The sequence below is a fragment of the Hyalella azteca genome, unplaced genomic scaffold (assembly GCF_000764305.2).
Source record: "Hyalella azteca isolate HAZT.00-mixed unplaced genomic scaffold, Hazt_2.0.2 contig14191, whole genome shotgun sequence".
NCBI lineage: Eukaryota > Metazoa > Arthropoda > Malacostraca > Amphipoda > Hyalellidae > Hyalella > Hyalella azteca.
The window spans coordinates 13,648-25,936 of record NW_025944083.1 but is presented as its reverse complement, the minus strand read 5'-3'; the positions used below and the strand labels follow the sequence as shown (position 1 = coordinate 25,936).

General features: G+C 36.3%; 2 protein-coding genes across 2 annotated transcripts; both read right to left on the bottom strand.

Annotated features, from left to right (window-relative positions):
* Window positions 1–2,138: 2,138 nt before the first annotated feature.
* Window positions 2,139–4,652, bottom strand: LOC125178982. Its single transcript, XM_047883970.1, has 4 exons — window positions 4,316–4,652; window positions 3,642–3,774; window positions 2,969–3,076; window positions 2,139–2,835 (listed from the first exon to the last, which is right to left on the bottom strand). Exons 1-4 carry the CDS (start codon window positions 4,650–4,652, stop codon window positions 2,427–2,429), a joined length of 987 nt encoding a protein of 328 aa, XP_047739926.1. The 3' UTR covers window positions 2,139–2,426.
* A 3,162-nt stretch (window positions 4,653–7,814) lies between these two features.
* LOC108670704 lies at window positions 7,815–9,934 on the bottom strand. The gene is made up of 4 exons (XM_047883969.1): window positions 9,784–9,934; window positions 9,230–9,340; window positions 8,387–8,510; window positions 7,815–7,824 (listed from the first exon to the last, which is right to left on the bottom strand). Exons 1-4 carry the CDS (start codon window positions 9,932–9,934, stop codon window positions 7,815–7,817), a joined length of 396 nt encoding a protein of 131 aa, XP_047739925.1.
* Between the last annotated feature and the right edge of the window lie 2,355 nt (window positions 9,935–12,289).

Here is a 12,289-nt window from a genome sequence, read left to right as displayed (position 1 = left end):
TCGATGCGGGCGCGGTGCAGCCCTGCAACTTCCCTGCAGCAAGTGCTGAAAAGTTCGTTAAAACGTTCTTCTGGGCTCACTCAGTACATTTGTTTTCTTGGCTCGGTAATAATACAATAAAAATGTGAAATAGGTGGCAATGGCTCCCATATATAAAATAAAACAAGGACCCATTCATTGAATACGACGTCAGAATTAAATCAAAGAAGCACAATTGAGCCATCTTCATTGACGCCATAATTGTTAAAGAGAGTTAAATCGACACGCTTGTTTTTTGCGTTCCTCAATGGGGGGGTTACTTCATTGCTGTCTTCATGCGCTAAAATTTCATCAAATTTCAGTTTTAAATTTGGTTGTTGTCATCTGAGTGTTTTCCTCTTCGCCGGAAAGTTTATTCTGCAACTATATTGTTTCAGTGGAATTATTATTTTTTATGAGCGCTCAAGTCTTAGTGAACTTTTTTTCTTGCTAGGTAAGCCACTTAAACATTCCGACGCCCCAATTAGGCGAAAACTGCAGCTGCGCGAGACGGTTCTGTTGTTCTAGGCATTTTGAATTCGGATGTAATTTAAGCATAAAAAGTATTTTGAGCCCGGCTGAATTTATTTCATGAGCTTCCAAAAGTGGTAGTTTTAGCGATTTAGGGAAGCTCCATAAACTTTGAAAATTTTAATACTATATACTCGAAATGTTGTTTATCAATGTTTTTACTTTTTCTCGAGTAATTAAAAGTCCAATCCGAATAATTGGCAGCTTTCATTCTGAAACTATGTCGTCCAGTCGAGGAACTAATAAATAAAAAAACACGTCCAATCAAGGAACTAATAAATAAAAAACACGTCCAGTCGAGGAACTAATAAATAAAAAACACGTCCAGTCAAGGAACTAATAAATAAAAAACACGTCCAGTCAAGGAACTAATAAATAAAAAACACGTCCAGTTGAGGAACTACTAAATAAAAAAACACGTCCAGTCGAGGAACTAATAAATAAAAAAACACGTCCAGTCAAGGAACTAATAAATAAAAAAACACGTCCACTCAAGGAACTAATAAATAAAAAAACACGTCCTGTCAAGGAACTAATAAATAAAAAAAACACGTCCAGTCAAGGAACTAATAAATAAAAACGCGTCCAGTCAAGGAACTAATAAATAAAAAACACGTCCAGTTATGGAGCTAATAAATAAAAAAACACGTCCAGTCAAGGAACTAACAAATGTTGCCGCCGTGGCGCAGCCGGCGAGACATGGCGGCACCAAGGGCTTCAATTACGTAACTCCAGTTAATTGCGACGCAATTCTTCCAGCAAAACATGGCTAAGAAATGAAACTAAACTCTTTGTCTAAAAGGCGTAAAATTTAGTTGTCTTTCGTTAGAACAACTTGTTGATTATGTACGTAACTATTCGCCATAGTGATTTTTTTCACGGTTCGCTCCTTGCGAAGTCTTTGGAGATATGGTTTCGGAAGTAAAAAGTAAAGCAAAATCAGACATTTAAATAAATTGGTGATTCACATAATATTTTTTTCAGAAATTCAACAGATAATACGATAATATTATTCACGAGGCTTACGAAACAGTTCGGGTACAAAAATGTTTCCCGTCTCTTAATCAAAAATTTCAGAAAGTAATGCCTCCTCCTCGGGACTAAATTTAATTTTTGAGACAATCAAGCAGTTAAGTTAATTATTCTATTTATTCTATTCACATCATGGATCCAATGTTGGCGCAATTGAGCTTTGAGTTGATGGAAAGTCGGTAGTAGAATTGCAGAGAAGATTTTACTTCTTCGATAAGACGTGAACGGGACACCAAAATTGCCTTGTAGCAGTTCCAAAACCCTTGGGTAAAACATTAGATAGCGTGCAGGACCAAATTTTAAGGATCTCGAATGATGAAAACAAAAATATTAATAGCCGAGATGTTTATCATCGGCGTGGAAACAATAAACTGCATGTCTGAAATAAACATAATTGATGATCATACGAAACTTTTGTAAGGGTGCTCATATACAACAAAATTGCATGATTTTAGGAATCCCGGTTTTTTTAAACAATGATGGGTTTAGACGAAAATTTAGAAGAAGCATTTATACATTAAGGTTCATTTTCGACAAAATTCTGTCAAAATTCGCGTCTTTTCAAATATTTTTATGTTCTTTTTTTCAGTATAAAAGTTGTAAATGACGTATCAAACGCTGTTTTTCGTATGAGAGCATGGGGAACGTTAACTACTGTTCCCTATATTAAAAATAAATTTTATACTGGCCGTACATAATGACATTGACAGCAAGTTATTACCCCCTCATCTCGTTTGAATTACATCATTTCATGCATAATTGAACGTTCAGGGTATTAATATAGATATTAAATATATATTTAGATATAATATTGAAACTAATTAGACGAACGGCACCATTTACCACTACAATTCGTCGTGAACCAAAAGGTGATTGTTCTTAGACAAGGTAGACAGCGCATCGAAAAGAATCTCTCTTATAGACACGGGGCAGTTAGGATACAATAGCCAGCATCTCGCGTCGTCGCGACCATAGGATTCAGCTTGGACGAATTCCCACAAGTCGAATCCGCCTGCAGAATTTACAGGGATGTCTGGTATATGGCGTCTGCTTATAGTTCTATTGTATCTGTCTCCGACTTTGGAGAGCTTGGTCCTCTTAAGCTTCTCCCATAGTTTCTTTTTTGTCTGCGACCTCTCAAGAGAAATGATTGTGCTTCCTTCCTGCATGTCCATTATTTCATTTCTCGCTGAACTTTCGTGGAAGGACGAGTCGTACATGTCAGCAGCTGGCGCTCCGGGCGAGTGGCTTGGACTGAAAGAAAATGCAGGTTTAGAAGTTCACTAACCTTCATTTATTTGCTATCAACTTAAACATTGACACTCTTCGAGTTTCTTGAAAATATTAATGCAGTTTATAAAAAAAGAAGAAAGGAAAAAGGACTCACGTGAGGAGCAGCGTCAGGATCTCGCCCAGCAATCCGTTCTCAATGAGAGGTCCTTGCGCTGCCTCACACACCGCCCTCTGCAGGCACGCTCGTCCCTGCAGTCCGGTTCTGTTTTAAAATAATTTTAATTTAATAAATAAATTAATTTTACCGGTTGCGTAAATACATGGCTTGATAGTTAAAATATTCTGCCGATAGTCTGTAACTAACATATTTATAAAAAATAATTTTTCAGGACAGTTTTTCAAGATTTTTTGAGCACATATCACAAATTTTATACCTAGACTCAATATTTTATATTTATTATAAAAATTGTCATCAATATTGAAATAGACATAAATTTAATTTTCATTACAAGCAGCGTAAAATTCTAACTACATGAAAATATCACAATGAAACATGACATTTGGTCGTCTTACTACACACCGCTGTCTGATGGGCACAACTTTGCTGTATTTAGTTCTCTAAAGTAAAATAAAGAAAATTTTTACATGAATTGGATACCAAAATTCTAATCATACCCGAGTTGAAAGGAATTAGGAAACAGTGATTAAATTGAGGTTTACATTAAATCGTGTACATTCAAAAAGAATTAAAAACTGCGTTTCAAATTCAGTATAGGGGCTTAAAAAGTCTCACAAAAACTATGACGAAAATTGTATGTTGATCTTACTCGTCGACAAGAGCGATGATGGAGCGGTACAGCGCTGATCTGTCTTCAGCAATACTGCGACGCTTGCGCCTGCCGTTCGTTGCTCGGTTAGGTAACTTGAACTTCACCTCCAGACGGAGGTCCGTCGTTAGGGCTGCACCACAAATGTGTAAATGATATTTTAAAATGTTGCCTCATTTATCTCACTAATTTCAATTACCATCTCAGAAAACGGCTCAAAGTATAACAATAAAAGGAACATGTTGATACGGGTAACAACTTATCTGTGTCGTTAACAACTCTTGTGTATAAATATTGCGATATAGTAACAAATCAGCACTTTAACCTGCTTGAATGGTCTTTTTCTGTAAAAAAAACTTGGCAATTTTCAGTACATAGATAAACTTTAAAGTTCAGACGGCAAAGCAAACCTAGCATGCCTAATGTCTCTCTCGAATGTCATTTCCATTTTAAGCAGAAAAGTTCAAGTATTACAGAAATGGTCAAATAAAAACATTTAACTGCATTAGACACCTATCATGGCACAGTGGACAAAGAAAAATGAAAAAAAAAACTTGCCAATTGGGGGAAATATTAGATGATCTAGATTTTTCATTTCGATTCGAATTTATAAATATAAGTATACGTACTCTGGTTGCACAAGTAACTAATCATTATTTTAATCTACAACTCACACGTAGAAGTATCCGAGTAGACAGGAGTGACGAGCTTGAACTGAAAAGTAAGGGACGACCCAAGAGGGAAGTAAAACATATCACGTTTGACGCGGCTGCTCCGCTCGGCAAGAGCAAACTCCGTAAAATTGCTTCCAGTGTTTTTCGTAAATCCTTTAAGTGGGAACAGAGATTGTGTGCCAGCCAGAGACAGTCCTTGTAATGGATTGTGTGGTTGTAGCTGCAGTGCAGAGCTAGTAGAGCTGTACAGGGCAAGGCCTATGAAGAAACGCAAGGCGGTGCTCCATGTTAGTGTCTGACTGACGTTTATTGCTTTCCGTATTGACTTGATGGCCATTGTGATGAATAAATTATGTTAACTCTCCTATAAATTATACGAAATCGTGTTTTAGGTCTACAAGTAAAATTTGTGCAAATTAATCTTATCTATTTGAGTTAAAAATAACTATCATTTAAAACACTATGATTTCAAATAAGAGGATTTCCCATTAGAAGATTTCACATCTGAATAAAAATCAGCTTCATTAAATCAGAGCCATATAATTGTGTTCAATCACATTTTACAATAGGAAAACTTGTGGAACACGAGTCGCGATTTTTAAAACTCAAGCAACTCATATTTACCATCAAGTATTGTCATACTGAGAATAAAGTAACTACACTTTTCCTGATATAACATGAGAGATATTTGATCATTAAGCAGGTGCCGAAATTTTAAAACCGAAACAAATAGCAAAGACCGACACCAATGATTTTCGATTGCGATGTATACTTTTTGCATTCCTATCACTCAATTTTTCGGACTGGATTGATTCTACGCCAAACATTATCTAGACATGTAAATGTTCTAGAGGATCCGTCACAGAAGCTGCTACGGCAATGAGCCAGTGTCATGAACAACACCTACAGCTTCCAGGACAACGCCTGACGCGATTCTCTCCACAGCTCGCACGCTTCTCAGTCACGCGTAAATAGGATGATTTATGCATGCTTGTTACTGCAAATTCGACAGGCAACATGAATGCGTGTTAGTGACACCTAGTGAAAGTTAGACCTTGTCTCCTTAGAAAGCAAGAGCAACACGTGTAAATTAAACTCAAGTTACTAGAAATATGATATACTGACCTAATAAAGTAAGAAAATACAAATATTAGTTAATTACGGAACATTGAAGTAAACGTTGATGTGTATTGGTAGATGTAGCAGCATGTAAAGAGTAACAGAAATAATTTATTATAACTTACAACAGAAATAACATGGGTTCCGGCGTTGTCGGGAATCGATATTCCTTGCAGAAACTAATCCCCAAATCTATAATCATGTCACCCCCAATGCCAGATATCGTCTCAACACGCCAATGCTTCAATCAAACTTTCATATATATTTTTGCAGTAGAAATACAAATATTAGCTTAAACGCATGCAGCAATCGTATAACTTATCACAATACAAAATGACATAACACAAGACGACATTTCTCAAAGTTTTTTAGTGCGTATGTGTTTTAACCCAGGCAATGCTGAACGGAAGCATCATCATACATACACTTTTCGTGTCGGGATATTGCCTGGACCCGAAAATTTATTCTTTACCTGAGGATAGTGAGGCATTGCAAAACCTGGAAGGAATAATTGGATCAAAAATGGAAAGTTTACTTTCAAATTGTTATTGGAAAATTTAATTTTACAGGCGCAAACTGATTTTTTCTGATTTCGAAACGATAATTAAATGGGAGTTCTATGTCCCAAATAAAATAAGATTTTGAACGACTCTCTTTTTAATTAGCATACAATATCTTCATTGTTGCGAACGGGATTAGAGACAACAGGAATAAGAGGATTTAGGGATATCTGGATTCTTAAATTTCAGGTTTTATCGAACCCTCTCATCGCCTGGCTAGCTAGCTAGTATGCGTACTAATCACCAGTTATTTTCGAAATTTTATATCCCTTTCCTTATTTCTATGCAATCATGTCAGGGAACTTCAGATTTAGAACATTTTGTTTTGTAAGTTCAATGGAATCAATCCAGATTATTTCTAAATTGTGTTTTGTAGTACAGTAATGATTTTAGTACTGCAAGATTTTTGTTCAGGAAAATGTATAATACTCATCTCACCACTTGGACGCCTCTATCATGCACATGAATAATTGTGATGAGAAGCAGTGTGAGAAGTTTCTCCCGAACGAAATGAGGTTGTCTAATGATCGATTCTCACAACTCTCGTTAACAGCGGTATAAATTTAAGTTTTTACGCAAATAATTACTAAATTTTCATATTGGCGACGAAAATTTTCTCCTTCCCTAACGCGATAAATATATACAGCTCCAGATAATTTTAATTTCAATTTAAATTACTAACAGCTTCTTGCGCACGCGCTTAATGCTGCACACTGTCCTTTTTCCCTTCAATATTTTCACCTTGGGAGTAATTATGAGTATGAAGTAATCATAATCATAACTTTCATTACCTGTACTCCATATTTTAAAGTTTTTAAAGTAATAGGTAAAATATCAAACAAGGTGATATAAATTATGTGAGGTTTATTGTTTCAACACAGTTGAAATCTTTCATCATGCGACTGAATCATGAATCATGAATCACCCAGAAGCTTACACCAAAGCCATGATTAAAAATTGACGAATACAAACATATTAGCCAGTCACTTCAGGAATTTTCTGAACATTAATTGAAGAAATGCTGGCATTGATATTCACGTATCTGAATAATCATTTAGGATCCGCATATAATTTTTACTTAAGAAATTTTCTCGACATTTTTTGATATCTAATTTTAATTGTGCTACTTTAAATATTATTACATTCTAAGTATTGAGAGTAACATTATTTTTGTCTAACAACAAATTATTTTATTTTATGTAGGTTCAATATTTATATAGGTTTGATGGGACTTCATGAGTCGTCCATGAGTCGGAATATAGAGACAGGACAGTCGGGGTAAGCGCTCCAGCAGTTGCCATAGTGCAAGCCTCGGTACTCTGCCCTCGCATACTCCTCCATGTCGTCTGAGTGGAGACCTTCCGGGGCACTTCAAATTTACGCCTCCCGCCAGCTTTGCCGTTTACCTGCACCGCACGGTACTGACCTCAGGATGAAATAACAATTTTTATTTTAAAAATGATCCCATATCAAACTGTAAATTTATATACAATGATCAACTCGGTAACTCAGCATTTCTCACCTGCCTGCAAACTCTATCAGTACCAGAGAGGCACTTGGCTGGGCAGCATGTTGATGACCTCACCCAACCCCCAGCACCTCAGAGGCACATACCTGAGCAGGATGTTGATGGCCTCACCCAACCCCCAGCACCTCAGAGGCACATACCTTAGCAGGATGTTGATGACCTCCCCCAAGAGGCCATCATCCCTGAGGGGCGACTCTGCCACCTCACACACAGCCCTCAGCAGACACGCTCGGCCGCTTACGCCAAACCTGAGCGTCAATCACGAATATTTCACTAATATTTTCATCAACTACTACACGGAACTGTTAACCAATACACGTAAAATTACTTGATAAATCATTCTTACTCGGAAAATTTCATAAGTCGCCACAAATTATGGTCTAGATCTTATTTATATAGATACATGTATATGATTGTTTTCCCTAATTATTTAAATTCATTTTCTTCTCACGAACTTATGTCATCGTACTTGGTAAACATTTATTCATTTATGTCATTCCGAGAATTTACCCAAGCGATGCGAAAATTATCTTGTGTCTCCAATTTATTATGTTGTATTATTTAGTATAATAAATTAAATAAGAAATTGATAATAGAAACATGAACTAGTCTCCAATCAAACTTGCAAAATATTTATTAATATATTATTGTATTTATTTGTCTATTATATTTATTTGTCTTTTTAGCGCATTTTCACATTTATGAAAAAAATTCACTATTGTGCTCGTCATGTCCGTCCGTCTGTGTCTGTCCGTCCGTGACTTCACGTTGTCGTCGACGAGAAAATGCGCTCTCTGTCGCTTACTGCAGTGAGTACCGAGTTATATTTTTGTTAGTAAATTATTCATTATTATAAAAATAAACCTTTCGATGGACTCCTCGAGCAAGGAGTAGATGCCCAGCCTGTCGTTGCTGCGTCCCAAGCCGCTGACGTCTGTGGTGTTGGGCAGCTTTATGGTGAAGGGAAGCTCCACGTCCAGCACTCCAGCTATTACAATTATTCGGTATAAGCACTTACAATTAATCTGTATTAATAAATTATTAGATCTCAGCAATTGAATCCGCCCAGCATCACTGGACCTCTACAAATGCACGCAAAAGCCTCGTTCAGCTAACTGAAACTTTGGGGATATGCAGCTCCACAAATTAATAATTCAAAGGCCTCAACTATAAGGTTTGGAAATAACTAAATTCTTATATTTATCATTTTCAGTGAATACGGACTTTCAAGTGAAAAGTTTATCTATAGTTCAGTCAATGCAAGGAATTTTCATCAGGAATCGGCTCAAGAACTGAAAATTATAAGATCACGGGAGCTAATCGATGTCAGAACTTTCCTCTTCCGAGTGAATTCGGGGAAGGAAGATGTTCACATTGTTAACGATGACATATCGTGCGATTTATCACTTTCTGATTATAGAGGAAAGTGCTCCATTGTAGGATAAGGCGATGCTTATGAGCATCTCGGAGCCCTACACTTCACGCAGCACAGCCACGCGCGTGAGTTAACGTGAGCTGCATTCCCACGATAGCCTCAAGTTCGCGTGCGTGAGCGCTGCTTGCTTATTAGGCGAAAAATGGGTTCTTTAGATCTAAGGCTACATATGATTAGAACTAATTGCTACATCGCTTTTTTCGTTTCCCAATCACTGATTTATCTAAACAAGATAATGTTTAACAAATTGAAGAGTAAAGATGCGCGCTCACCGATATCTCCCATACTGAAGACAGGGACACACAGGATGGGAGTGATGACAAAAGTAGACCCGGTTGGGAAAGATATAGTTCGCTTTTGTCTTCCGTGAAGCTCTTGCATTTCTAGAATTAAGAAAAAAGCTTATCAATTTTAATATATTGATTGAGTTTGAAAAATCGTACAACAAAGAATAGAATGTTTTCGTGGCTTGGCTTCTCTAACTTACTTGAATTCTATCGAAACCCTCTCCTCGTATCAAGCTCAGTTGCGAAAATTGTCTATAATGATTTTTTTGTAAAAGGTTTCGTTCTCATTTGGTCAATTAACCTCTAGTTTTCATTTTAAATTTCGATTGACTTAACATCGCTAGAAAAGTTTCTTGTATCATTTTAATCGTACATGCCTTTAAATACTGATAAATATTTAATCATAATTTATTCCAGGAATAATGTCACGTGATCCCCAAGATTCAATCAAAAGGCGGCGCCATAACCTGGTCTTTTTTTGCAGATTTTATTAAAATGTTTATCAACAACAAACAAGTTGCAAGGCGCAATAATTTTACTTGGCGTCATCTCGACGGGTGTGGCGGGCTTTTTCTTGGTGGCGGTCTTGGACACACGAGCCTGATACTCCCGCCACGTCTCCGCCGCCTGCGCGCACGCCGCCGCCACCAACAACGCCGCCACCGCCACCCGCCACATCTGCCACATCATCATGCCTGGTGGTATATAACTAAGGATTACATCTATTAATTATTATAATGCTGATTACATTTATTTCACACACTTTATTAAGAGATAATGCAAAAAATATATATGAATTATCATCCTTTTTTCGTTAAAAGACTCTGTTATGATTGATGATTTTAACTTTTTAGGCTCAGAAATTAATACGGATTGAGCATTGATAGAATAGATTTTATTTCAAATGCTATTCATGAGTAGATCCTGAGACTATTCAGAAGTAGAAAATTACATATTATCGGAGACATCCGCCAATTATTTAACTAAATTTGTGCTCCTTCTATTATCTTACATTTGATTCGAGCGTGAAACATACCTTTACTTTTTGATAACTTAATGTTTTCGGAAATAGGATAACTCTCTCTTGGCTCCTTTTTTAATTCAATTCAAGTTATTCACTTCAGTATGCGCTCCAAAATCAGCAATGTTGTTATCTCGAGAACAAAATTCGCTGATTTTGACCTGCAGCAGGCAGAAGTCTCAGCACCGAGCTAACAACCTCTGCCGTATCTTGTATACGAGTGAGATAGTGGATACCGATAGCGCTAGCGGAGCAGCTGTCTCTGAGGTGATAGCGAGCGCAGCGTCAGAGGTGTACTGATGTGGCGCTCACAGCGTTTCTTGTCTCGACGTCCTCGTGACTGACCTACTCAGCAGTTCCTCCCTGCACCAATGTTTGTATAATAATTAAACCCATTTCAAACTTTTAAATTGCTAAGATATGTCTACTGGAATATGCAGGATCATTAATGAGTTTCGTAGACAATTTTTCCTTCCTCCCTGCACCAATGAATGTAGAATAATTAAAACAGTTAAAACCATTAAATTGCTAAGATATGTCTGCTGAAAAATGCATTAATGAGTTTCGTAGATAATTTTTGGATCTGCTGAAATTTGACATGGTTAAGGTAAATTGTGCCAAGAAATGACCAGCAAAAGTTGATCAAAGTGAAAATTTTTGCCCTCCTACAATAATTTGTTGCGATTTATTTAAAAAATCCTTTGGTAAAAATTCACTCGTAACACTTTGATTGCAATTTGTCGTACTTGCATAAAAGACGTTTTATTTGAGCTAACTTGGCCTTTTCCTGTAAGAACCAAGATTACGTCATGATAATTTTCATGTTCATAATATACAGTCTTAGTTGTATTACGCAAATTATTAAGTGCAGATTTCTGGTAACTGAACATAAACTCGCAAAACACCCAATCTCGGTCACCAAAATGCCGTGTGTCTGAGGTAAGGTAGTCTCTCGAATGCTAATTACAACCTTCAAGCACGCACATCCGTTTATTGCGTGATAGCAGCGACACATTTCAGTTTTCTTCTAATTCTCATTAATCGAAGGCCTTGTATATATTGAAGGCGCTTGTCGTTCACCGCATTGATATGACAGTTCGGTACGAAACACATGCGAAACGGACTAACATTTACTGCCAGATAGGCTCATAAGTCCAAGGAAATTTCGCGTCACTTCATGTGCTAGGGTATTGCAATTATCGCTATTATTTTCTCAACATAATCCTAATTAATAGGCTAAAATAGTTAAGAGAAGTTTTCAACTTGTTTAACTTGCTACAACATTTTTCTTCATCCAACAATTGTTCATTCTTTAAAATAAATTATATCTTACGACTAAGTTACAGGCATTTGTTCGAGAATGATCAACTTGTCTGAAATATGTAATTTCGGAAAATTTTTTAGCGTGTTTCAATTTAATAACTAATGACGGAATTTATTGCGCAACGAAATGAATTATATATCATTCCTAACTATAGATATTACCGCCATGACCAATTAAAATATGTGCACGATTACAGCAGTTCAAATTTTAAGATGAAGTAGAAAAACAAACCAAAATAATACAACCATTTACTTATACAGCATGTACAAAATCCCTGTAAAATCCAAAATCTGCTATTTTCCCAAAATAGTTAAGTATCATAATTTGAATACAAATTAATACGAATTGATGAAACATTAAACAGTAGTATTATGGTAATCTCCGACAATTTTTGTAGGCTGTTAATCATTTCACATGCGAATATCATAATTTAATAATCTGGGCAGGGTTTAATTGCACTATTAGAAGGCCGTAATAATTGTGGTATGTTTCGATTCAACAAATTTCGATTTTTTGCTGTTTTTAGGTTAAAACAAAAAAATTTCTATTAATTAAATGATCTTTATTTGAACAAAAACTAAGAGATAGTGCTACCCAGCGCTTTGTATAGGCCAATTGTAAATAGATCAATTTTTGATCAATCATATATAATAAATCAATTTTTATACATTAGATCAATTTTTGAAATAGTCTAATTAAA

What these genes read in the sequence shown, in the direction of transcription:
- LOC125178982 (XM_047883970.1), bottom strand. Translation starts at nt 4,652, where the DNA reads ATGGCCATCAAGTCAATACGGAAAGCAATAAACGTCAGTCAGACACTA. An exon ending in CTACTCGGATACTTCTACGT is followed by an intron (nt 3,775 to 4,315) that starts GTGAGTTGTAGA and finishes TTTGTGGTGCAG; the next exon opens with CCCTAACGACGGACCTCCGT. An exon ending in ATCATCGCTCTTGTCGACGA is followed by an intron (nt 3,077 to 3,641) that starts GTAAGATCAACA and finishes ATTTTAAAACAG; the next exon opens with AACCGGACTGCAGGGACGAG.
- LOC108670704 (XM_047883969.1), bottom strand. Translation starts at nt 9,934, where the DNA reads ATGATGTGGCAGATGTGGCGGGTGGCGGTGGCGGCGTTGTTGGTGGCG. An exon ending in ACCCGTCGAGATGACGCCAA is followed by an intron (nt 9,341 to 9,783) that starts GTAAAATTATTG and finishes TCTTAATTCTAG; the next exon opens with AAATGCAAGAGCTTCACGGA. An exon ending in CTTCAGTATGGGAGATATCG is followed by an intron (nt 8,511 to 9,229) that starts GTGAGCGCGCAT and finishes TAATTGTAATAG; the next exon opens with CTGGAGTGCTGGACGTGGAG.